General features: G+C 38.3%; 1 protein-coding gene and 1 long non-coding RNA gene across 2 annotated transcripts in view; one reads left to right on the forward strand and one right to left on the reverse strand.

Moving 5' to 3' along the window:
• The window catches only part of RORB (RAR related orphan receptor B), a 169,510-nt gene extending 165,896 nt beyond the window's left edge, over positions 1 to 3,614 (reverse strand). The window contains exon 1 of the mRNA XM_036893480.2: positions 2,915 to 3,614. Within this exon, the coding sequence (XP_036749375.1) occupies positions 2,915 to 2,921 (7 nt within the window). The 5' untranslated portion in view covers positions 2,922 to 3,614. The remainder of the gene's footprint in view (positions 1 to 2,914) is intronic.
• Positions 3,615 to 3,710: 96 nt separating this feature from the next.
• LOC118916444 (uncharacterized) lies at positions 3,711 to 12,536 on the forward strand. Its single transcript, XR_005026387.2, has 4 exons — positions 3,711 to 3,826; positions 7,598 to 7,704; positions 11,606 to 11,745; positions 12,309 to 12,536. It is a non-coding gene; the product is annotated as an uncharacterized LOC118916444 (long non-coding RNA).
• The last annotated feature ends 14,118 nt before the right edge of the window (positions 12,537 to 26,654 follow it).

Genomic DNA, 26,654 nt, shown 5'->3' on the forward strand with positions numbered 1-26,654 from the left:
ATGCGGTCTACAAAGTAGCATCTCTGGAACTCAAGGGTTCTTCTAGGAAACAAAGGGTGAAGTGCTTTGTGCGCCACCAAATACCACTTCCTTCGCCCCAAGCCAGCCAGAATAAGCCACCCAGCCCAGCCCAGACTCAAATCAGCGGGGGGGACAGAGCAATGACCTCAAAGATCTGGGCCTTTTAACCCCTTTTTAACCTTAGAGCTTCCCTAGGGATAAAGTCTCTTAACTATCTTAGACCTGGAAGGGGCGGGATGCAGGTGGGGGTAGGTTTTAACGGATTGGTCCCACTCAATCCTGTACCAAGTTTGCGTCGTCAACTTCAAACTTTCTAGCGGAGGCCGGGGCAATGAGTGGGGACCATCTGGGGATGGGGAGCTTGTGTGTGGTGTAGGGGAGACGGAGTGGGTGCACCCTAGAGCCGTGTTCAAAAACCGCGCCCTCCCCTTAATATAGGCTGCTTAGTAGCTTTCAAGAGACAGCTGATTGGTTTCCGTTTTCACTTCCCAAGTTCACACCCGAGTGCAACCCCTGACTCCCATAAAACGTCTAAAGAGCCTATACCTTTTTCAACTCATCCTTGAAGCACAAACCCCGATGTCGCGGGAGGGCATGATCTGCAGGAAATGTGCAGGGACGGCAGATGAGAGTCAAGAAAGGAGAAACTGAGGGGTAGAAAGGACTCCGCCACCTTGTAAGCTTGCTTTTTCTCCAGCGCGTTCCCGAAGGCCGCCTGAGAGCCGCCGTAAATTAGAATACGTAAGCTCTTCTGGGCAGCCTGGCGAGGGTGGTGCCCTCTGCAATGGGCAGTGGGCTTCTCCTGGCTTCTCAGGTGAGCATAAGGTGAGCGCCTGGCTATCAACCCTTCCAGCTGCTGGAGTCCCCGCGGCAAGCTCCATGGCGAACCCGGGCTGTAGCCAGCAAACTGCTCCTTCAGGAGCAGCGCGATCAAGCTACAAGCCTCTGTTGCCCCCCACACTCCTCAGTGTTCTACCATTTAAGGGGAGTATGTGCAGCTTTTATGCCCCAGGTCCTAGTGCCGGGTTGGAGCTGAGGTGACCTGTAGTTTTGGACCCTCAGAACATAAGAACTCAGCCACGGGAGGACTGTTGGAAGGGGAGAAGGGGAGGAAGGACGAACTGACAGACTCAGACCAGAGAAGAAGCGGAAAGGAGAGCTGATAATGGTGAGATGGGACAGGAAAAGGAAAACAAATACTGGGAGTCTTTCACTTAAAGGCCAACTCACCAACTGCTCAAGTAGAGTTTCCCGAAAGAATCTGGACGGCGGAGCATGTGACCAAACCCCCAGCTAGAACACTAAACTGGAACTGCTGGAATTCCTGGGCCCCTACTTCCAGGGCGAGAGTCAGTCAAGACCATCCCATCAGGATGTCCCCGTCCTTTACCTTCAGCAACATCCCCTACCCCCCACATCCCTGGGCAGTCTGTGTTCCTTCTCTTCCTTCCCTTTCCTGCCACGACCCAGCGCCCGGCCGGCTAACCTAGTATCCTCCCCACCGTCCAGGTTCTGGGCTCCTTCGCTCGGGGACGGGGGAGCATGCCCGCTACGCGCTCGGGGCGCTCTTAGAGCGGTGCTGGGGGGATGTGAGTGGCGAGTGAACACAGCCCCGTGGAAGGCGAGGAGTGTCTGCAGCCTAGCTCTCCAAGTTCTTCCTGCTTCGTCCACCTGTCGCGGGGTCATGGATGTGCGAAGGTCCGGAACCGGCTGTTTCCCACTCTGTTGCCAGGACCCTTAAAGGGTAGAGAAGAGCTTTCCCCCGTCCCCCCCCCCAAAGAACTGCGGGGTGACCGGGAGGAAAAACTGGGATGGGGTGGAGGTGGGAGCGAGTCCTCAGAGGCTTGTTCATACTCCCATGGTACTCGGGTACCCGGCCCGCTGTCCCAAGAAGAGTGAAGTTGGGCCAAGCAGAAAGTGAGGGTGAGCGGGTCCAGGCACAGCGCGCAGGAAACCTGAAGGTCTCGGCACCACAGGGGAGGAGACGAACAAAAAGCTGTCTCCCTAAAGCCAGCCAGGCCATCTACTCGGGCAGCTCCAAGGGCCGCCGGAGAAGGTGTCTCTGTCCTGTCCCTGGCGCGCTGCCCCGCAGCTGCCATCTCGCCCCAGGGACCCGCCGCTATCATCAGTGCCTGGCGTCCTGGCTCCAGGGCTCACCCAGACCGCCTCTCGCAGAGGCTATTTGACAAAAGAGCCTGTCCCGTCGGGGGTGGGCTCTGGAACTTTCTCCGTACAACTTTCTCGGGTTGGCGACGGTCCCTGGGCGGCGCGGGCTAGGGCACGCGGACCTGGCTAGGGCGCAGCGGCAGAGTGAGAGACACGCTCAGAGGCCGATCTCCGAATCCGCTTTCAGCCCCACGACACCGCCCCTCTGCCTACCACTCCCACGTAGGGACGTGTCAGCCGGCGGGGACGCTGGTGGGCCTCATAGCCTGGAGAGCGAGTGTGCCCGCGCGCTCCCGCCCCGCCGCCCGCTGGTGCGCCTAGCGCGCCCAACCCCGGCTGGCGCCCGCCGCGCGCCGAGCGCTTCCAGCCACTTCTGTCACCAGGCATCCCGCTCCCGGTTCTCCCTCCGTCCCGCGTCCGCTTCCGCAAGCAAGAGTGACACACAAAAATGGTTCGGCGCAACTCTCGGACTGGGGGGAAGCAACCATCGTCGCTCCCCTCTCCAAAAAGCGCCCTCCCGCGTCCCTCCAGAACTCCCGAGAGGCATTAACACCTTCCCACAACTTTCTACGCCCAGGCCATTTGCAGCCCACCTGCGACCGCGAACTCGGGGACTGCGCCCCGCCAACCTCCTTCCTCGCGGCTGGGAGCGCTCCCCTCCCCCACCTCCCCATCTGGCTGGAGTTGGCCGGACCCGGGCAGCCTCGGTGCCCGCGGGCTCGCTTACCTCGCATGGTGTGGCCGCTCTCCCGCTCCGCGTAGTCATGAAGCTGCTCCCAGCCCGAACCCCGGAGAGCCCAAAAATCCCGCTCAGCACCACTGAAGAAGGTGGTCGGCAAAGAGCTGCTCAACCGATAAAACCATCCCTTCAGGCGGACGCCGTGGCCGGAGGGTGACGTTTGCTGTCGCCGCCGCCGCTAGGTTAACAGTTTTGAGGGTGGTGGTGGTGATTGTTTTGATGGTTGTTTGTTTGTTTTCAGGAAGGGTGGAAAAAAAATGTGCTGGCTGGCTGGTGCCTGGGTTTTGTTTTGCTTTTGTTTTTCTCTTTTCTTTCTCTCCAATGTGCTTGCTTTAAAAAAAAAAAAATGCCACCGCCTCCGGCTCAGAAGATTTCTTTTGTGATCACTTGGACGGAGGAGGAGGAGGAAGGGCAGCAGCAGGAGGAGTTGGTAGTGGTTTTGTTAGTTACAAAGAAGAGGGAGAAGGAGCACGAAAAAAAAAAGAGAGAAAGAAAAGGAAGAAAGGCGGTGTGGATGGCAGAGCATGTGCGTTTTCACATGACATCTGTGCCTGTTAGCGGATCCACAATGTGAATTTTCACTGTTCAGTTACAGGGAGGAAGGGAGCGAGAGAGAAAGAGAGGAGAGAGATGGAGAGAGAGCGCCGAGAAGGGGCTTATACGCCAGGGAAGGTTTGGCCGGGACTCCAGGCCCCGCCTCCTGTCAGCGCCACCGCCAATCAGCGCCCGGCGGGGCCGGGACTCCGGGGGGGGGGGGGCGATTACAGACGAGGGGCGGGGGCAGGGGACACTGGAGCCGAAGGCGGCGGGAGCTGGAACTGGTCAATGGAGACTGTCCGAACTGGGCAGACGAAGAGCGGGACCGACCGAGAGAGTCGGCAGAGTCGGCCAGATCTGCAGGTGACTTTCGCTTCGTACTCGGGGGGAGGGAGAGGACGCCGACCGGTTCTTTAAAGGCGATACACGCTGGGCTCCCCGGGTGCCACATTCCGTCCTTCTCTCTCTCAAAGCCTGAGAGGGCTGGAGAGTTAGTTCTGAATTTATGGCAGCGCTCCGCAGTCCTTTTTCGGTAAACTCTGAATGTCTGAAGGGGGTTTCCATGTGCAGGGCGCTTCACTTTTAGTGGCAGAACAACTCAAGTCAACTCGCATCACTTTGTGCACAACTAAAATGCAGTCCCATGCAAGTAGCCATCCGCTTCCTTTAAAACCATCTTTCAGATGCTTCCTGTCCCCAATCCTAACAACAAACAGAAAAACACAAAGCACTGAGATTTCTTTCCTTCTTTTTTAGTATTTTGAAAAATGTTTTCTTTTGTCGAGGAAATTAATTTTTATTAGCATTTGGAGACTCTCCTGGAGTTGAGCTACCCTTCTCAAGGGTAACAGCCCCAGTCCAATTGGCAGTATGGCTCCCTTAGTGATGCAAGGCCGAGGGCTGAGGCCTGAAGACAAGACTTGATTTGATAAAGGTGCAGGGCTTTCGGAGGAAGGAGATTCAATTTTAGTTGCTATGAGAAGACATTTACCTATTTAGAGGAGATTGGCAATTAAATGTAGATAAAGTTTTTAGCTGAAAATTGTCATCTATGAACATTTGTTTGCTTTTTAGATAAAATAAATTTAGATTAAATAATCTAATACGTATCTCAAAACTGTTTCTTTACAAGATTTCCCCTCTCACTGGACAAAATAAACATACAGATGACCACATGGACTTCCATTCCTATGGGAGAAAACTTTGTAAATACTGTGGTTAATTGGTCACCCTAGAAGTGAGAGCGGTGAAAAAATTTGCCTCATGTACTGGGTCCTAAGGGATGGAGGCTTCTATTCATTAATGTACCTGTTAGCAGAGGCAGGCCTCATCATCATCAGTTAGGTATCCAAATACTTTGATTTTTACTAATATTTATTTGCATTATATCATGTAACACAAAATGCAATGTAGGGTTGGCGATTATTTAGTTAATTAGATCACTTTACACTGCCAAGTACTTTTTTGGTTAAATAAAAAAATGGATTACTTGCTGAATCTTCACTAGTGTTAAATTGACAGCCCTGCTGTATGCCCTTCCATTTGCAAGCCAAGGTGTAATTTAGGAAAATTTTAGTATTTAGAGCAAAAGTTGATTGAGTCTTTAATTAAATGAAATGAACAAAAGGAAGTTACTGTTCAGAATATTCACTTATACCTTTCCCCTAGATGTGTAATTAACACAGTAGTTAATCTTTTAAGATAATATTTAAGGCTCTCTGGTTTTATCATTTTTAATCAAGTAAAATATATTCATCATAACTACATTAAAGCTGCACTAAGTTATGCCTAATTTAGTTGCTTCATTAAAAATTACTGAATATAAAATAGTTAAGAAACAAATTGTAACTACATCATTTTAATTTTATGTGCTTTAAGCAGAGACACAGGAATTCTGAAAATTCCAAAAGCCTTTGTGCATGATTTAATTATTGTTGTTGTCATTATTTTAGATTTCCCTTTCTCATTAAAGAGGAATTTCAAAATTCAAGAATTTTCACTCTTTCATCTACTCTTAAATTTCTAAACATTTATTGAATTCTGAAATTTCTTTTTACTGCTGCATTATCTGTAATTCTTAAAAAATGACAGTCAACACACATATGAAAAGTACTTTCCCCCCCTTACACATTTTTATATATCCTCTGTGAGTTCAACAATGCATAATTTTGCTTAGAACTGTATCACATATTTCTTAATCTCTTCTGAATACTTTTGAAAAAAATTGTTAATTAGAAATTCCTTAATTATGTTATATCAATTTTCAAAACTGTGTCTAACATATTACATGTGGTGGTGCAAAAGTATTTTCTCTTTTAGAGTGGAATAAATATTGGTCATTGGTTATAATGTGGTGATCTGGGACATTCTGGATATTCCTAAAATTTAAAAAATTTTCTTGAGCATGTCTAATAAGTTCCAAATTATTTCAACTGAATGGATTTATGTAAAATAAATACTCAGGACTTAAATGACAGAAATCAGCATTTTTCAAGAAGTCATGAAATATTTATGTATAAATCTGATGATTTTGTAACCTGTCTTTCAGCAAATATCTATATTTCAAGTGACATAATAACATTAATATAATATTCTTGTTCACATGAAGTACAGTGCCACTCATTTTATTTGAATGATTATGGTACTGTTTGATTTTCTATAAGCTTGAAGCTCTGCTTTTGGCTTTGGACCTGAAGATGTTCAATGTTGATACCTAATTTAATAAATTTAAATGAAAATCAGTAAGTCACATAGCACTTTAGTTAATCTCAAGAAATGATATTATTTCACATAGGTGTGCCTGCTTCCATGCTTTCCCAACATATCACCAACCTTCAGCTATAAGGCCACGGAGAAATAATGACAAGAAATAGCCTGACAGTGGCAAAGGTTTAATATGAGCCAATCAGTTAGGGTGACCATGGCGTTTAGGATTATTTCAATCCTAAAATGCTTTACCCCAAGTAGGAAGGAATGGTTCACTATATTCTGAGCTGGTGGGTCTATACATAGGGACTATTTAAATAATTATGAATCTTGGTCATTGGCAATATTAATGACAATATTGCATTTAGAATGACTAACAGATTGGGTGTATTTAGCTCAGTTTAGGGGGCTGTGAATGTTAAGAAATGTGGCTGTGATTGTTAAGAAAGAGATATAAAGCTGCCTTATGTTTTGGTAAGCCAGAAAAATATGAGAACATCTAATATTCAAACCTATTGAAAATGGAAAAGATGAAATATTGAGCTCCTTGTCACTGCAGGCATCCAAGAAAAGGCTGAATGAAGATGCTCTAGATTACAGATTTCTCTACTAGGTTGGAAATTGTCTAGATTGTCTCCAGTGTCTTCTGTAAGTCTAAGAGTGTTCACATGCAGCCAGCTACCGCTGCCCCAGCAGCTGCAGGAGAGCCCTGCTTTCTAACTGAGAAGGCAAGTTCCATGAGAGCAGAAGCCAGGATTTCCCTAGAGTTTGGAAGAGCTGTGGTACTTTTTAGGTGCTTGATAATTATTAGTGAATGAATGCCTTCTTCTCTTTTGTCCATTGGATGTGAACCAGAAATGTAGGAAAGACCTGAATAAGATCTCTTCTTTCTTAGTTTCTAGTGAATAGGAGAGGGAGAGCGAGAGAGAGATTTTTTTTTTTTCATTTTTAAACTCTCCTAATTTAGGGAAGGAAAAAAGTGATGTTTGAGCTCAGTTACATAACTACAAAAGAAAGCAAAATCTAGTTATTTTCATATTTTTTACTATGCTCCATTTTATTTTCAGATGGAGAGTATTCATAGTCTTTTCATACTTTAAGTTCTGCTTCATTTTTAAGTATCTATGCAAATACAGTAAGTTTTCAGAATAAAAAACGGACAAAACACTAAAAACATGTAGTTTGTGAATTATGTAATAAGTTAGAGTGTTATGGGCCAAAACACAAAATGAACCCCAATATGTGGCATAAACAGTGAGTGAAGCAACCTTTAGGGAAAGGACAAAATATACAGTTCAGGAAAAAAAGAAAAGCTAACATTTATTGGATAAATAACATTGTCTATCAGCCTAAGTTCAACTTCTTAGAAGAGCCTATGTGGTATGTGTTATATCTCACTCCCTAACCCCCACTTCGTTTTTTTAACAGATGAAGGAGCACAAGCTTAGAAAGGTTAAGTAACGTCTCAGATCACAAATCCAAAAATGCTGGATCCAAGATTCAAACTCAGATATAACCTCTAAAATGTAAATTCCGTGAGTATATTGATTTTATTTTTTTCAATGATGAATCCTTGGAAACTAGAATCTTGCCTGTTGAATAGTAGATGTTTAAAATACATTGGTGAATAAATAAATGGACATTTGAACTCTTGTCCACCACATAGTACCACATCCCACACTCTTTATGACCAAAGGTAGTTATTATCTAAAATGTCATTAAAGAAGAGTGAATTTTGACTTTGAAAATAAAAGGATATAGTAAAAATTTTATGTAACAATGATCTAGTACTTGGTTCAGGTCCATCATGGAGTCTAGGCAATACTTTTGTAATTAATATTTCAGGTCACAGATAATATGGGTATCAGTAAAAATGAGCGAAGAAATGAAAAAAGGAAAGCCTGGAAACAAGACATTTTGCAGGGAGAAGCTACATAGTCTAGTGCACAATTATATGGTGGTGCTGGTGGGCAGGAGTGTTGGTTAAGGTGAGGGAGATGCCAAACCAAAGCTTCATGAGGAGGCAGACAGTTGAATGAATACACTATTCACAGAAATAAGTAAGTAAGGAGGAGTAAGTTCTTGACTGAATAGGGGAAAATGTTGAGACTAATTTTCAGTTTGGGTATGTATCAGCCAACCATGTCCAAAAGATATTGGGAATAGAACTGGAGATCTGGAAATTGGTAAAAGGTGAAAGGAAAGATTTGTAAGATATTCAAAAATCCTAGGGAAAAGAGAAATAATATGAGAAGAAAACAAATGTCTCTTTTCATGGAATAGAGGATAAGACAGTGAACGAGAAGATGGATTGGGGAGGGAAGTGGCGAACTCTTAAGTATTGAATCAGAGAAGTCTAAGTAGGGAAGAGTTACAAGAAAGAAGGAATGATCAACAATGTCAGATAGGTGAATCAAGGGCTACTGGGTTTGTGGATAAGGAGGTTACTAGTGATCCTCAGGAAACCTGAGGGGCAGAGGAGTGGAGAGCTCTTAAGGATGGATGCAGGTAGAGGCTGGAGGATCCTTTCAATGGTCAGAGGATGGGAGCAGAGCAATTGACTGTGATAAAAAGATGGTAGACCAAGTTATCTCTCTCAACACACACACATATACATACCCCACATTTCTTTCCTTGTATAAAAATCTGAGACTGAACAGAACGGCAATTTTGCATATAAAAAGAGAAGGGCTGAAGAAAGGAGATCAGGGGTCACAGGTTACTTTGGTAAGAAGAGCACTTTTTCTTCTGAGATTACAATACAAAAGCAGAAGGAATAGATAAAAGAGAGCAACTTTGTAGAGTTAACCTGGTTAGAAGGCATGGGTAGAGGGAGATACTAAGCTCTAGCTCTCAGTTAGCAATCAGATTACCTGTGTGACACCATGCAAGTCACATTATTTCTGTATCCCAATTTCTCCATTACACAGGGAGCACCTTAAGGATAGTGACCTGGTCATTTTTATTTGGATATCCAGCACCTGGACTTGTAAGCTACTTGTTAAGTGATTTAGTTCAATTTGAGAGTTGGATCATTAGTGAAACTTTGTCTCAGGTTAGTCCCTGTCCTGTCCTGTCATTGTATTTTGGTAAACTCCCGATTTTTTTCACAGCCCTTGAAGACTTATATATAACAAATACCCATTTACATGAGCTGGATTGTTTTTTTCTTTGTAACCATACAAGCTCTACCAAAACAGGTTGATGTGAAAAACATCTAAGAATTTATTGGCTGCCAGTGTGTTCCAGACACTAAATACTAGAGGAATTATCCTTCATTTTATGCAACTAGGTTAAAATATTTTAAAGTTTCTTTAGAAGAATAAATGCCTGTGAAAAGCCAATGAAATTATTTTTAAAATAAGTTTAGTCCAGAATGAGTTTTAAGTGAATAAAATGCTTAGCTAATAAAACTGGCAGAAAACACACTACCGTTTTAATAGTGGAGGAATTAAGATGAGGATTGTAACATTTTGTGTCATATATTTTATACTATTTACAAGAAGTAGATATAATTCTGTGTGTGTGTGCATGTGCTATGAAAAAAGTTTTTCAAGAGGACTGGGGGGATGTGGAAATAAAGAATACTAGTTCAGGTACTTCACTTGCCAAGAGTTACTCTAAAGTCATTCCAATAAAAATAGAATATATTGACACAAAGAAGTAGATAAATATCAGAGCATACAGAAATTTGATTTAAGACTATGAGAACTTTATATGAAAAGCAAATGGAATTTTCAGTTCAGATTGGAAAATATGCATTTTAATACGATGGATAATGCTACATTTCTATCTGAGATCATATAACAAAGTGCATTTCTGATGAATTAGAGATTTAAATGAAACACCTAAGTGCATAAAATAATAGAATTACATTTTTGTGTATATTTACATAATGTAAACAGGGGTAAAGTTTCTTAAATTGGAAAAGTTTCTGTGAAGAAAAAGTTAGTTATATTTTCCTATATACAGACTAAAAAAGTGAGTATTTTGAATGGCCAAAGGCTCAAAACAAAGGGAAAATACACACAATAGGTTGGAGAAAATATTGCTGCACAAAGGATTAATAATCTTTATTAAAAATGTTGTTTTATTCTATATCATCAGGGCCTAGTACTATGCCTGACACTTAGCACATGCTTAATAAAAGTTTGTTCAATGAATCAATAACTTGGGCTAATTGCTAGGATTTAGGTGATACCCTCCCCCTTTTTTTTCCTTTTTGAAAACTTGATCCACACATTTGCTAAAATGCCTCCATGTGTTATTGTGTCTGCATTTAAAAGAAAATCATGAAATATTGTTTTTCTTTTCAAGACAGTTGATAAATATCATGATGATTAGGTGTATCACTTCTGGAGGAAAATAAAATGTTTTAACAACAGAAACAAAAATTGTTTTCTGTTCCAGATATGCTATTTTCAATGTAAGCTTGTAGTTAACCTGCCTGAAACTCACTTAAAAAATATAAATACCCATAAAATAGGGCTAATAAACAAACTTCAAAGGATAAAATGAGATACAGTAACATAATGCTTATGTAATCATACAAAAATCATCAACTATTGATGATTTTTATTATTTGCTTGTGGAAAATCTGTTTAATGAATTAGCAATAGCAAATTTTCAATTCAGGTCAATTAGACATTGCTTGCCCATCACACTTCCCAGCTATTTTCAAACAATCAACACATGCACAGAAAATAAACTAATTTAATATTTACCACAGTATTAGTTGTTTTCAGTTTTATTTCCCCCAATTGCTTTATGACTCCCTTTTTTTCCTTCTTCCTTATTTTGAATTAATCAGTTTTGGATTATTCCATTTATTTTTCTTTTATTGGCCTGCTGGTTACACATCCTTCAATACTGTTTTAGAAATTCCCCTAGAGATTAAACATGTGTCCTTGGATTATTAGAATGAATCTAAATTAGTCCTCTTACCACATTACAGTCAATGCCAAACTTTAGAATATTGAACTCTATTAACCTTCCCCAACCCTCCAGGTGCCATTAGTATTATTGTTGTCACATATGTTAATTCTACATATATTTTAAACCCCTTAAGATATTATTATTGTTGTTAATATTATTTTGTATAGTCAGTATTCCTTCAGATCTGCCCCAAATGTAGCCTATATAATTTTTTCCTGCATTTTTGTGTTTCTCTTTGGGATCATTTTCCTTCTGCCTGGAGAACTACTTTTAGCATGCTCTTTCATATAGGCTGGTGCTGATGAATAAGCTTAGTCTTTGATAATCTAGAAATGTCTATGTTGCTTCACTTTTGAAAGATATTTTGACTGGTTGCCAGATTTTTTTGTTTTCACACTCTGTTCATATTATTCCATTGTCTTTGTTCTACATCTTCCGGTTGAAGAGGCAGTTCTCAGTCTTATGATTGTTCCTTTGAAAATAATATATCCTTCTTTTTAGGTACTCTTGTGGTTCTTCTCTTTGTCTTCGGTTTTCAGCTGTTGTACTGTGATGTGCACCAGTGTGGTTTTCTTTTCAATTGCCTTGTCTGGAATTTGGAACACCTTCTGAATCTGTGGTTTGGTATCTTCCATCAACTGGTAAGTTCTTGACATTTACTCTTAAAAATCGTCCTTTTTCATCATTGCCATTCTCTCCTCTCTTTCTGGAGGGAGATGGTGCTATATGCATATTAGAACTTTTCACTGTATCCCATCTGCCCCTTTCATTCTTATTCACAGTTTCCACCCTTTCTGCTCTCCAGGTTTCCCTCAGGGTATTTTATATTTACCTGACTTCCAGTTCACTAATCCTTCCCTCAGCTATATTCAGCCTTCCAATTGTTAAACCTATCCAATGAAGCATTTGTTTCGATTACTGTATTTTTCAGTCCTAGAATTTCTATTCAGCTCTTTTTTATGGGTTCCTGTTATCTGGTAAAATACTCCATCTTGTCATCTATTTTCTTGACTATTTGAGAAAATAGTTACTTTAAAGTCCTTGTTTGATAATTTCAGTATCTGGGTCATCTGTTGGTTTTATATATTTCTTGTGTGTTTACCAGAACTTTTAATGGAAATTCTGGGCACAGTCTCTAATTACCAAGTCTCTGGATAGTCTAAATGGTACTTTTTATGGTGACATTTTTCTTTTTCTGTTTCAGAGAAGATTTGAATGGACAAAGAAAACAGGTGAAGACAATTTTGAAGATCTGAGTTTGAAAAAAATTTGTTGAAAAGCATGTATATGGAACAAATGACCCAGGGTATTTTCCATTAAAATTAAAAAACTTCCTGTGCATTTACACTTGTCAAATATAAAAATTGCTACTTGTTTATTGCTGTATGTTTATAACATCACTAAGAACACTTGTCTTTTTTCAACTCAGTCACCAAAGTCAGACCATTTCATAATGTAAAATGTTGTCTTCATCTTTTCTATTGGGAAAACAGAAAATAGATGGGAATAAGATTTCCTGAGATTTCATTCTTGTTAGATACTACCATATTTCTTTTCTTGAAATAAAGGAAACAGCTAACTGCAGCTACTTGAGAGACTAAGATTACAATCATCATGCTCCCCATTTAGAATGAATTGACATACATGCCATGGGACTGTGCAGTTTGAATGCTTGGCAGACCTGTGGTCTTACGGCATTTTGAAAAATGATGCACATACATAATTTGAAAATCTGAAATGCATTGGCAGAGATCAGGAGATGTTTGTGTTAATGAAAGCATGATTTTCTGAATCAAAGCAGACAAAGGAGGCCTAATTCTCTCAGATGAGGAAGGCTGCAGAATCTGTTCAGTGGATGAAAAGAGAGGTTGATGCAAGATGAACTCTTTAAATAAGGGTGAAGTATCTTATCAATCCAAACCAATTTTGAATAGTCCATCTTCTTCCCTGTAGGGACACTGGGAATAAAGGGATGAAATCAGCATGCTTTTTAAAAACTCTAAGCAAGTATATATCTTAACTTCCTAGTGGAACACTTACAATCTCAGTCAGCTGGTATGAAAATGTGGACAAAAAGTTTTAGGTTTTATTTGAATGTAAATTCTGTTCAACTCAACATCCAGGACTTAGGAGAGGGAGAGAAAGAAAAATAAAGTATGAATGTGAAATTAAATTTGGGAATAAAATGTGAGGAAAAGAATGAGAAATCAGGGATTAAAAAACCCTTGAGAGGAATGAGGAAGGTGTATGTGTGTCTTTAATAGAGTGATAACTAATGTGTACTATGTATTTAGTGGGACTTATTTCACATTAGTCATCCTATGGTAAATGAGGAAAAGTTGAGGTATGGCATAAAGATGATGAATAGAAAAGGAAGAAGCAGGAATAAAGAAAAAAGAGAAGAGGGCAAGAGGCAGTGGAATCTTTGGCGTTACTTACTGGCTTCTGTGAAGGGCAGTAGATTACTTAGGACTAGAGTTGATTGTCTGGTTTCCTGAGGAGTAGTACCTGGATTTTGTTTGTATGTTTGTTTGTATGTTTACCAATTCAGCTCCAATGGTGTTCTCACAGTGACACCCCTATGCTTCTAGCCCCTACCTTTAACCTCTAGGGTCTACCATGGGAAAGGGGCTATTCTGCTTAAGTTTATGTACAACATTGTAAACACAAAACCAATAGTACAGGGCCAAACTCACAGTACCCAAATAAAAGTTCCAGAAAGGACTTTTTTTTTAATGGCAAAGTAAATGCATAGACATTAACTAAATTGTATTATGAGGTTTTTTTTGTAAAGTCAATATTATTGATTTGGTAATTACTTACACTTAATAATAAAGTTAGTGCTATAAGACAGATGTTATCTTAAAAAGGGAGGACAATTTCTTCCAAATGCCAGTGAACTGACAAAAAGTACAATACATTCAAGTGAATCAATTTTTTTTTCATTTGATAGGTTTGTTAACACTCAAAATATAGTAGAAATAGAAACAATAGTGTTTTCTAAAATAGTTAATTTCTGTTGGCCACAAGTCTCAGGATTATGTAATCAAAGCAGAAGAGTACGGCTTTGAAAATAATTAGTCATGTCAAGTTTTCACATATGTACAAGTGTGTACCTATGGAAGGCGAGTATTGTTTTATATATTTAAACTTGAGATAAGTTAATAAACAGTTGTAGAGATTTGCTGAGATCTCTTGTACCCACTATCTTGGCTTCTGGAGATACTGGTGGGATATAGATGAAATGGGTAAGTGGAGGGATTAATGGCAACAAATAAGCATGTAATCTCTGCCTGACTCTATGGGATGGTTTGCATTCATACCCTGTCCCAACAGATTTGGATATGGAGGACAGTTTCCAGCAGAGGGCGCAGTGCTGGAGTCAAGAACGCTAGACCTGGTTGAGCCACTGCCTTGTTTCTGTTGGTTCCAAGGATGCAGAGAACCTGACCACCCTGAAGTGATGGTAATAAAGGGGTCAGCACCTTCCTATACTAGGGAGCTAATTGTAGACCACTAAATTAATATTTAACTTCAAACCCACTGAGCTCAAAATTAAATATACAAAACCAACCATAATTACCTGCCTTAACAGTTGTTTAATTTTTTAAGTTAAAGTAGAGCATCTGTGAATGAGGAGCTATCAGGGAAATACCAATAACCTATTAATTGTTCATAGCTGCCTTCAATCAAGAGTAGTTTATTACAGAAAGTCTTTTTTCTCATATGTTATTTGTCCATAGAGTCTTTTATTTTTAAAATTTTTTATTCCTGACTCATTTTATGTTTGTTTCACTTAAATGTTGAAGCAGCTAGGTTTTTAACAACCTAGCCACACACTGATATTTTAACTTGGGAGGCTACCTTTCCTGGGCATAATAGATCCTTACATTGGCTTTTAGAAAGATCTACAGTCCCCAAAGAAGATTAATTTTTTCCTAAAGGACTAAACAACTTGGCAATGAAAAAAGGACATTAAATGGAGACATTAAAATGCTTAAGGAAAAGGCAAGCTGGTTTTCATCCTGTGGACTGTGATAAGTGGGCAACCCCAGGGCTTGCAAGGATCATGAACTTGCTAGAAAAATGTGGATGCTAAGTTACAAATGATTAAGGTGAAACTCAAGGGAGGAAAAAAAGAATTATTTTTAAAAAGCAGATATTATGAAGCCATTACTGTATTTACAGATAGGTTTTTCATTCATTTTAAAATTCAATGAATATAGATTTAAGTAAAATCTGCCATTTCAACCACCAATATATTTCAACAGAGATAAAGCCTTGATTAAATTTTGTTACAAAGGCAATGAAAATGGCTAAAAATCCAATATTTATTTAACTATAATGCTTCTATAAAATATACATGTCTGAAAATTTCACTTAAAAATTTATACAGAAAATATGTAAGAATTTTACAAATAAAAATTCTCCAAAACCAAAAAATTAAGCAAATGAAATAAAAAACCTAGAATTTACTAATAAGATGATTCTGTGAACCACATTGAAATTATTGTTTTTAATAGACTTTATTTTTAAGAGTGGTTTACAGTTACAGAAATCTGAGCACAAAGTACAGAGTTCCTGTATAACCCGACCTCCACTTATTTTTTTAACAAAATCTTGCATTCAGGTGGTAATTTTTAAATAATTAATGAACCAATATTAGTACATTATTATTAACTAAAGTCCATAGTTTACATTAGGGTTTATTCTTGTACACTTTATGGGTTTTGACATATGTATAGCAGTATGTATCCATCATACAGCATCATACAGATGATTTTCACTGCCCTAAAAAAGTCCTCTGTGTGCCTCCTATTTATCTCTCCCTTCCTTTCCCCTATAACAAATCCCTGGCTTACCACTGGTCATTTTACTATCTCCATAGTATTGTCTTTTCCAGAATATCACAGAGTTGAAATCATAAATCCGTAGCCTTTTCAGATTTTTTGTTTCATTTAGAGATATGCATTTAAATTTCCTCCACATTTTTTCAGGATTTGACAACTTTTATTTTATTTTTTAGCACTGAATAATATTTCAATGTATGGATGCATCACTGTTTATTTATCCATTTACTAAATGAAGGACATCTTAGTTGCCTCCAAGTTTGGGCAATTATGATTCAAACTGCTATAAATATCTTGTGTACAGGTTTTTGTGTGGATATGTTTTCAGTTAATTTCAGTAAACACCCAGGAGCATGATTGCTGGATTGCATGGTGTAAGAATATGTTTAGTTTTATAAGAAACTGTCGAACTTGCTTGCAAAGTGTCTGTACCAGACCGCATTCCCACCAACAGCAAGTGAGAACTCCTGCTACTCCACATCCCTGCCAGCATTTGGTGTCAGTGTTCTGGATTTCAATGATTCTGATAGGTGTGTTGTGGTACCTCATCACTTTTTAAATTTGCAGTTCCCTAATGAGATACGATGTTGGGCATCTTTTCATATGTTTCTTTGTCATCTGCTGTCTTCATTGTTGAGGTGGCTAGTCAGCTCTTTTGTCCTCAAATGACCCATTTTTAATTTATAAAACACATGCAATGATCAACAGAGAAAGCTTGCAAAAAAGAAGTGTTTCTTATAATCATATTTAACAACATAGCTATTGTCATTTTTGCATTATCTTCCTTCCAGTGTTCTCTTTTTTCTGCAAATGCATAAGGATTTTACATAATTATCATTATGCAAATACAATGTTATATTCTGGTTTGTTTTATATTGTAACATTCAATTAATATAATTATGAAATATAATTTGTTAAAATAATTATTTTTATTTCAATTTATTATATAGTAACATAATATATTAATAATAAAACTAATAAAATCAATAGATTAATAATAAATAGTAATATGAACTATTAAACATAATTATTTAGTGTAATTAAATTATATTAATACAGTTTATAAAAAATAAGTAGATATATTACATTTTGTTTAATCATTTCCCTGTTTGGATATTTAGATTACTTCCAGTTGTCATGATATGTCTTTAAAAGTTTTCTTTTTGACAAAATAAATGTATAGATTTATTTTTGAGTTGAAAATGCCAGTACTGCACAAATCATATGGGCTTTTTTGTAGATTAAAATGACCTATGTTTGAAATGAAGAACTATTTTCTAGAAATGTCTATGTAGAAGACATTTTATAATGGAGCTCTTGCCTCTAAAATCAGGACCATGAGATCTCTTGATATCAATAGGAGATTATAGATACAGATACTTCAGCATGTAATAAAATGTTGACAAGATTTTCCTAGTCTGATGGAGCCTCCAATATGTGGTATTTAATGTGGTAGTTGTGCAGAACCCAAAGGGTAGGAGAGGGCCTTCTGGAGGCAGAAGTGTGCCTATCAGGGACTCCAATGCCAGCCAGTCCCTGGAAGAACTTCTCATAAGTGGCAAGTTTTAATATGTTCTTTGTGACCCTGGTGTTTCTAATTAGACTCTTAACACTTCTTATGACTTATCAAAAATCCCTTATCAGTGGGGAGCTCTGGATCCACTTTACTGTCTGGAAGAACCAGCTCAAGATCGAGGATGTTATAGGCCAGGAAAAGAGTAAGGATTTAGAGTGAGAGGCCAATCACTAACTTCTGTTCCTTGATACTCATCTATTGTACTAAGCAGGAGTATTGGAGAACTAAATGAGACCGTATAGGAAGCACCCAGCGTGCACATGTTATCTGAGTCTCAGTCTGTTTCTTGGCACAACTCTTCCTCTCATCCATTCTTCCCTGTTCATGGTTTACTGAAATTTCAGTTGTCCAGGAAAGGCCATTTTGTGGTGTATCTGTGATCAGAATTCTGTGGCTTATAAGTGATAGAAACAGCACGGGTTGGAGAAAAACGGGGAATATGCTGGATTATGGCCAGAAGTGGGACATCTGGATTGAGGGCAACACATAACACCATCAGGCTTGTCTCTTTCCATCTTTCAAATCTGCCTTACTCCATGTGACTTCTTTCTCAGGTACCCAAGAGGTGGTCAAGATTAGTTACCAGATAGTCTAGTTTACATTTCACTACCTGAGTGAACTCAATGCAAACAGAGCATCTAACAGTATCAGCAAAAGTCTCAGATATGACATCGACCGCCTTGAACCAATGATGTGGGCCTGATTGGTAAGTCTGCAGGAGGTCCTTGGAAACCTTGGGGGAGAATTTCCCCAAAAGACAATCAAATTTGGTAGGCGAAAACAGCACATGTGTATTACACATGCCTGTAGGGACTTGTTTTGTAGCCCTCTTTGTAAGGAAGATTGCAGGAGAAAAGAAGACTAAGACAAACAAATCTATTTCGATTTGTCTGCCCCGAGGGGAGGAAGAACTCCTGATCCAATTGCTGCTGGCACATGAGCTGTAAGAGTTCTTGGGGAAAGGACGGAGTCATCAAAGCCTTCCCTGCCTACCTCACTCTGGTCCAATTCCACTCTATTTCCCTGAATTTCCACTTGGGGCTCTATATAAGTAAGGATGGTGTTTGTAAGTAACAGAAAGGCCAGTTTAACCCTGGATGAATTAAATAGGGAGTTCTCTTTTTGTTTTTTAACATTACAAAATGACAGAGGTAAGCGGGCCAGTAGAGTGTCTTCATGATTCCAACAGGGACACAGGTGTCTTCTATCTATTCCTCAGATGCTCAAAGAATATGGCTTTTGTTCTCCTGCCTTTTCCTTGGGCATCTCAAGATATTTTCTCCACCTCCTGCATTGCATGAGGAGCAAGTGGAAAGCAGAGGGCAAAAGGTGCTTGCCAGCTAATGGTCCTCCCTAAGAGAGAGAAAAGGAGTCCTTGGCAGTGAGAAAATGGCCTGGCACTATCAATGGGCCTTCGTGTTGCTAGGAGCTGGCCTGGCACTCACAGCTAGGCCTTGGCAACTGAAGGAACAGCACTAGAGATACCAGAATTATAGAGAGGATTGCAGAGAAAAGAGGTGGAAAAAAGAAAAAAAACCTCTTTGACTATTCACAGGTTGGGCTAGGTTTGACCTTACTCCTCAATATACCACTAAAGTGAACCCCTGTAAATATGGCCAAAAATGTTAAATTAGCTCTCTGTCTGGATTATGTAAATAGACTCAGAGAAAACAAACTGAGAGAGCAAATGGCAAAACTGTGAAATACAGTTATATTTGCAAACAGGAGAATCTAGTTTTGACATTTTCTTAAATAACCAAGATTTATTCTTTAAAGAATTAACAGAAGTGATATATAAACACATATGCATTATGAAAAATTCAAATAATATAAAGTGTATAGGGTAAAAAATGACAAGTCCTTTTCCCTTCCTCCACAATTCTCTCCTCTTCCTAGCAGGAATGACTGCTAGAATAGTGTATTTGTTAGAAAACATTTCCTTTCACCTTAATACTCATAATTTTACTTTTTCTTTTGTAAGTATGTACATATGAATGTGTCCATGTGTATACATACGTATGTATATATGCACACATAATATATACATAAATATATGTATATTTATATATAATCCTACAAATTGCTTTTTTTATATAGCAAATAGAACTGCTAGGTGTAAGGTTTGACATTTAACATTTTGGTGGATATAGCCAAACTCCAAAATGTCCTCTTCCATTTTTGATTGCCACAAATGGTGTATGAAAGTACTCATTTCCCCTCACCCTCACCAACCCCGAGTTCTTCCTTTGAGCCTTTTGTATCCACTGATGTTTTAATTGTATTTCCTTGATTACTACTGATGTTGAGGGCCTTTCCATATATTTATGGAGCTTTAGGGATTCTTGTTCTGTGTTTTGTTTAGCTTTATCATTCTCTTGTTGATTTGCAGGGGTGTTTTATGTGGTATGGATATTAATACTTTGTTAAACATATAAGTTGCAAACATTTTCTCTCTGCAGCTTATCTTTTAACCTAATGTGGTATCTTTTTTCCTTATAAGAAATTTTATTTTTATGTAATAATTTTAAAGTATATTTTCCTTTCAGCTTCTGGATTTTATGTTTTTTTTAATGAAGGTTCCATCACCCTCATGATTAAAAGAACATTCTCCTCTATTTTATTCAAATATTTTATAGTCTAACTGTAGATTTATCACAGAATCCGACTCTTTTTAAGTCTGGTGATGGTAAAAACCTAATTTATCTTTACCTACATGGTGTAATGGAGTCAGAATGCTTAGGTCTCTTTTCCAGCTCTGCTATTTGCTTGCAGTTCTGAATTACTAGACTCAGTTTTATCAACAGAAAATGAGGGTAACATTTTTGCCTACCTCACAGAATTGTAGGACAGAAATGAATTTTTACATGAAAAATACTTAGAATAGTGCCTGGAATACTGTAAACCCTTCTTAATATATACTAACCAGCAGCCCCCCCCCCCAAAAAAAACACCCAAAACAGAAAACAAAAACAGCAGCAAAACAAATCCAAGCTCTGCTCTAGTGAATTGATACACAACATTTACTATAATTTATGTACAAAAATGAGTCTAGGGTGGTATTTTATTCTGTTCCATTGATCTATTCATTTTTCAATTCCCTCTGTTCTGATTATTATAACTTTAAGGTTTATTTACCATCTGGAAGGACATATGCCTCATCATTTTTTTAATTGGCATCCTTGCATGTGTTTTTCTGGTACAGATGAGTTTTTAGAATTCCCTTGTTAAGGTCTATTAAGAAACACCTCATTGAGTTAAATGTATTTTAAGTTTCATAAAATTTGGTTTAGAACTGCATTACATTTATAAGTTACCTTAGGGAGAATTGATATCATTATAATACTGAGTTTTCTCGTGAAGATGGTAACCTGGTATGTTCTAAAAATTTAAGTTGATGTTATATTTTTCTTCATATCGTTATTGATTTCTTCTTATCTCTTGCCTTTCTGATTTTACACTGGTTGCAGTACTCCAGATTTTTTTACCATCGGAGTCAAACCAGGGGGACAACGTAAGAGTCTCATTGTAACTCAATTTGACGTGATAAAGTTTCCATCTCTGAACCAATCATTGAACTGGAAGAATGTGACACATAACTGGGCTTAAGCTTATTTCATGTGCCCCACCGGGAACTCCTGGATAACAAGGAAATTACCCAAGAAGGTAGAATGCATGCAATGTCAATTATTCCAATTTGGGGGTATATTTCTCCTATATTGATATTTAGTCTGATTTTATCATCATCATCATTACTATTAATAGTTTTTCAAGTATTTTTCTCAGGCGGGACTTCTAGCTTATATACTTTTTGAGTCCCTGGGTGTCTGTAAATGTCTTTTTTCTTGTTCATATAAATTATAAAATCTTTAAAATGTTCCACTGTCTTCTTTTATTTTCTGTAGTAAATGAGAATGTCTGCCTGATTTTCTTTCCTTTCTAAATAACCAAGTCTATTTACAGGAAGTATATAGTATTTTCCCTTATTCTTGGAGTTCTAACTTTCACCAAGAGGGCCAAGTTTAGTATGTTTCTTTTTTTTTGCTATGGATCATAAGTATTTAGCTTAGGAAAGGTTCTTTCAATAGCTTTGTGATTCTTGTTTTTATTCCCCCTCCTTCCATAACTTCTATTATCTGTATTTTATATCTAGATTTACCTGCCATATAACTAATATTTTCATTCATGATTTTCAGAAACATAGGCTGAGAGAAAATATTAATAAAAATGATTCATCTAATGCCAAATGTTAACAATAGATTTTTAGAAGTGAAGAAATCTGAAGCTAAAATGTACAAACAGAAGCAAAAATAATCAGAAAGCAAGTAAAATGTACTGATCTGTCACAAATGATATAGAAAATGAACTAGTGGAGGGAGAGGAATGTAATACCTATAATATCTGTAAGTGTTGTATTTTTTAAATGTTCACTACATATTCCATATTTTAATTTAATTTTTCTTGAAAAATATTAATTCATCATTGAGTACAGTTTATGACTACTGAAACTGAACATACCTTATGGAGTCAGATATTTTCTGTTGAACGTTCCATGCTGGAAAAAAAAAAGACTACCTCAGAACACACTAATAATCAAATTAAAAAAAAATTCCAATGGCATTATTTCCTAAAGAGAAATTTACCACAAATATTTCAAGTTGAAAATAAAATAAAGCCAGCTAAATATGAGGGAGACCTGCATCATTTGAATGGAGCTCACTCATCTCTTTGGGTTACAGCAAATTCTTCTAGTTTTCCTCCTTTTTCATTAACTACTCCTTTTTGGTGGTCTTCTGCCTCTCAGGCATGTACATAAACACTCGTCAAGGGTTGATCCTTACCTTTCCTGTTTTCTCTCATTATTTTCTCTATGATAAATCTCATCTAATCTAACAGCTTAAAATGCAAATAACTCCCAGAACTTTACTTCCACTTTTATCCCTCCTCTGAGGGCTTTGATGTCCAAGTCCATCATACCTCAGCCCTCGTATCCTATTGGTGTCTCAGGTACCATCCATCCAATCTGAATTAATCAATTCAACTTCATCTCTTCTTTTTCCCTTAATTTCCTCTTTTGATGACAATGAATGCTGATTATCAGCTACATTCAAAGCTACTACTACTCAACTACAGACTCTGACCTCTCCCTTTCTAATACACCAAAACCAAAAGAAAGGTTGCCAACTTCTGAGCCATCTGTAGTCTTGCAGCTGTTGTTTCCTTTCTATTCCTTGTACAACTACCTTAGTTTGAGTATCATTACCCCTTACCTGGGCCATTTTACTAGCCCACTTGTTGCTGTTTTTATTCACTTCCATTTTTAAATTCATTTGTCTTCCAATTAATATGATTACAATTTGTCCTTGTTTAAAACCTCAAAATGACTCATGGTTCTTGATTAAAGCCCAAACACATTATTGGTCATTCAAACATCTTCACTAAGGCCCACCATTCCAAACGCATTTCCAATTGACTGTTTTTGGGTGCCATAAGGTCTAGTCAAACTCTTAAACATCCTTCCCTATGCACGGACAATGATTTCCTACCCTTCTTTCCTTTTTCTTTGCATTTTTGCAGTATTGGGTATTTTTCTTCCCACATCAAAATATCCATATTATTTTTATCCATGAAATTCCAGTTCTAATATAATCTCTGTTGACTTCAGCTAAAATATATAAAGCATTTATGCTAGATTTTATACCAAGTACATTATCTCATTTAATTTCATAACAAGATGTTACTATTCTTATACATTAATATTTTTATTACACACTTCTGTAAACGAATTTTTAAAAAAACTGGGGCATAAACCATATTCAATTCATCTTGGTATCTCTCATAGTTCTTTTGGAAAGGCAGATGCTTATCAGTGTGGATACACAAATGAAATACATTAGTAATGTTTTAGTGGTTCTATTCCATTTATATATATATATATATTTAAATTTATTTATTTTTATTTTTTTGAAGAACATTATGTTTACTAGGCTCTCCCCTACCCCAAGTCCCCCCAACAAACCCCATTAGAGTTACTGTCCATCAGCAAAGCAGGATGCTGTAGAATCACTACTTGTCTTCTCTGTTGCAAAGCCCTCCCCTTTCCCCCACCCCCCAACATTATACATGCTAATCATAATACCCCCTTTCTTCTTCCCTGCCCTTATCCCTCCCTACCCTCCCATTCTCCCCAGTCTCTTTCCCTTTGGTAACTGTTAGTACATTCCTGGGTTCTGTGATTCTGCTGCTGTTTTGTTCCTTCAGTTTTTTTGTTCTTCTACTCCACAGATGACTGAAATTATTTGGTATTTGTCTTTCTCCGCTTGGCTTATTTCACTGAGCATAATACCCTCTAGCTCCATCCATGTTGTTGCAAATGGTAGGATTTGTTTTCTTCTTATGGCTGAATAATATTCCATTGTGTATATGTACCACATCTTTTTTATCCATTCATCTACTGATGGACACTTAGGTTGCTTCCATTTCTTGGCTACTGTAAATAATACTGTGATAAACATAGGGGTGCATCTGTCTTTTTCAAACTGGAGTGCTGCATCCTTAGGGTAAATTCCTAGAAGTGGAATTCCTGGGTCAAATGGTAAGTCTATTTTGAGCATTTTGAGGAGCCTCCATATTGCTTTCCACAAAGGTTGAACTAATTTACATTCCCACCAGCAGTGTAGGAGGGTTCCCCTTTCTCCGCAACCTCGCCAACATTTGTTGTTGTTTGTCTTTTGGATGGTGGCCATTCTTACTGGTGTGAGGTGCTATCTCATTGTGGTTTTAATTTGCATTTCTCTGATAACTAGCAATGTGGAGCATCTTTTCATGTGTCTGTTGGCCATCTGAATTTCTTCTTTGGAGAACTGTCTGCTCATCTCCTCCGCCCATTTTTTAATTGGATTGTTTGCTTTTTGTTTGTTGAGGTGTGTGAGCTCTTTATATATTTTGGATGTCAAGCCTTTATCGGATCTGTCATTTATGAATATATTCTCCCATACTGTAGGATACCTTTTTGTTCTATTGATGGTGTCCTTTGCTGTACAGAAGCTTTTCAGCTTGATATAGTCCCACTTGTTCATTTTTGCTTTTGTTTTCCTTGCCCGGGGAGATATATTCATGAAGAAGTCGCTAATGTTCACATCCAAGAGATTTTTGCCATATTTTTTTCTAAGAGTTTGATGGTTTCATGACTTACATTCAGGTCTTTGACCCATTTTGAATTTACTTTGGTGTATGGGGTTAGACAGTGATCCAGTTTCATTCTCTTACATGTAGGTATCCAGTTCTGCCAGCACCATCTGTTGAAGAGACTGTCATTTCCCCATTGTATGTCCATGGCTCCTTTATCGAATATTAATTGACCATATATGTTTGGGTTAATGTCTGGAGTCTCTAATCTGTTCCACTGGTCTGTGGCTCTGTTCTTGTGCCAGTACCAAATTGTCTTGCTTACTATGGCTTTGTAGTAGAGCTTGAAGTTAGGGAGTGAGATCCCCGCCACTTTATTCTTCTTTCTCAGGATTGCTTTGGCTATTCGGGGTCTTTGGTGTTTCCATATGAATTTGTGAACTATTTGTTCCAGTTCGTTGAAGAAAGTTGCTGGTAATTTGATAGGGATTGCATCAAATCTGTATATTGCTTTGGGCAGGATGGCCATTTTGACGATATTAATTCTTCCTAGCCAAGAGCATGGGATGAGTTTCCATTTATTAGTGTCCTCTTTAACTTCTCTTAAGAGTGTCTTATAGTTTTCAGGGTATAGGTCTTTTACTTCTTTGGTTAGGTTTATTCCTAGGTATTTTATTTTTTTTGATGCAATTGTGAATGGAGTTGTTTTCCTGATTTCTCTTTCTGTTGGTTCATTGTCAGTGTATAGGAAAGCCACAGATTTCTGTGTGTTGATTATGTATCCTGCAACTTTGCTGTATTCCGATATCAGTTCTAGTAGTTTTGGAGTGGAGTCTTTAGGATTTTTTTATGTACAATATCAAGTCATCAGCAAATAGTGACAGTTTAACTTCTTCTTTACCAATCTGGATTCCTGTACTTCTTTGTTTTGTCTAATTGCTATGGCTAGGACCTCCAGTACTATGTTAAATAACAGTGGGGAGAGTGGGCATCCCTGTCTTGTTCCCGTTCTCAGAGGAAAAGCTGTCAGCTTCTCGCTGTTCAGTATGATGTTGGCTGTGGGTTTATCATATATGGCCTTTATTATGTTGAGGAACATGCCTTCTATACCCATTTTGCTGAGAGTTTTTATCATGAATGGATGTTGAATTTTGTCAAATGCTTTTTCAGCATCTATGGAGATGATCATGTGTTTGTTGTCTTTCTTTTTGTTGATGTGGTGGATGATGTTGATGGATTTTCGAATGTTGTACCATCCTTGCATCCCTGGGATGAATCCCACTTGGTCGTGGTGTATGATCCTTTTGATATATTTTTGAATTCGGTTTGCTAATATTTTATTGAGTATTTTTGCATCTACGTTCATCAGGGATATTGGTCTGTAATTTTCTTTTTTAGTGGGGTCTTTGCCTGGTTTTGGTATTAGGGTGATGTTGGCTTCATAGAATTGAGTTTGGGAGTATTCACTCCTCTTCTATTTTTTGGAAAACTTTAAGGAGAATGAGTATTAGATCTTCTCTGTAGGTCTGATAAAATTCTGAGGTAAATCTATCTGTCCCAGGGTTTTTTTTCTTGGGTAATTTTTTGATTACCACTTCAATTTCTTTGCTGGTAATTGGTTTGTTTAGATTTTGTGTTTCTTCCTTGGTCAGTCTTGGAAGGTTGTATTTTTCTAGGTAGTGTCCATTTCTTCTAGGTTTTCCAGCTTCTTAGCATATAGGTTTTCATAGTAGTCTCTAATAATTCTTTGTATTTCTTTTGGGTTCATCGTGATGTTTCCTTTCTCATTTCTGATTCTGTTGATGTGTGTTCATTCTCTTTTTCTCTTAATAAGTCTGGCTAGAGGCTTATCTATTTTGTTTATTTTCTCAAAGAACCAGCTCTTGTTTTCATTGATTTTTTCTATTGTTTTATTCTTCTCAATTTTGTTTATTTCTTCTCTGATCTTTATTATGTCCCTCCTTCTGCTGACCTTAGGCCTCATTTGTTCTTCTTTTTC

This window comes from Manis pentadactyla, chromosome 3 (assembly GCF_030020395.1).
Source record: "Manis pentadactyla isolate mManPen7 chromosome 3, mManPen7.hap1, whole genome shotgun sequence".
Lineage (NCBI taxonomy): Eukaryota > Metazoa > Chordata > Mammalia > Pholidota > Manidae > Manis > Manis pentadactyla.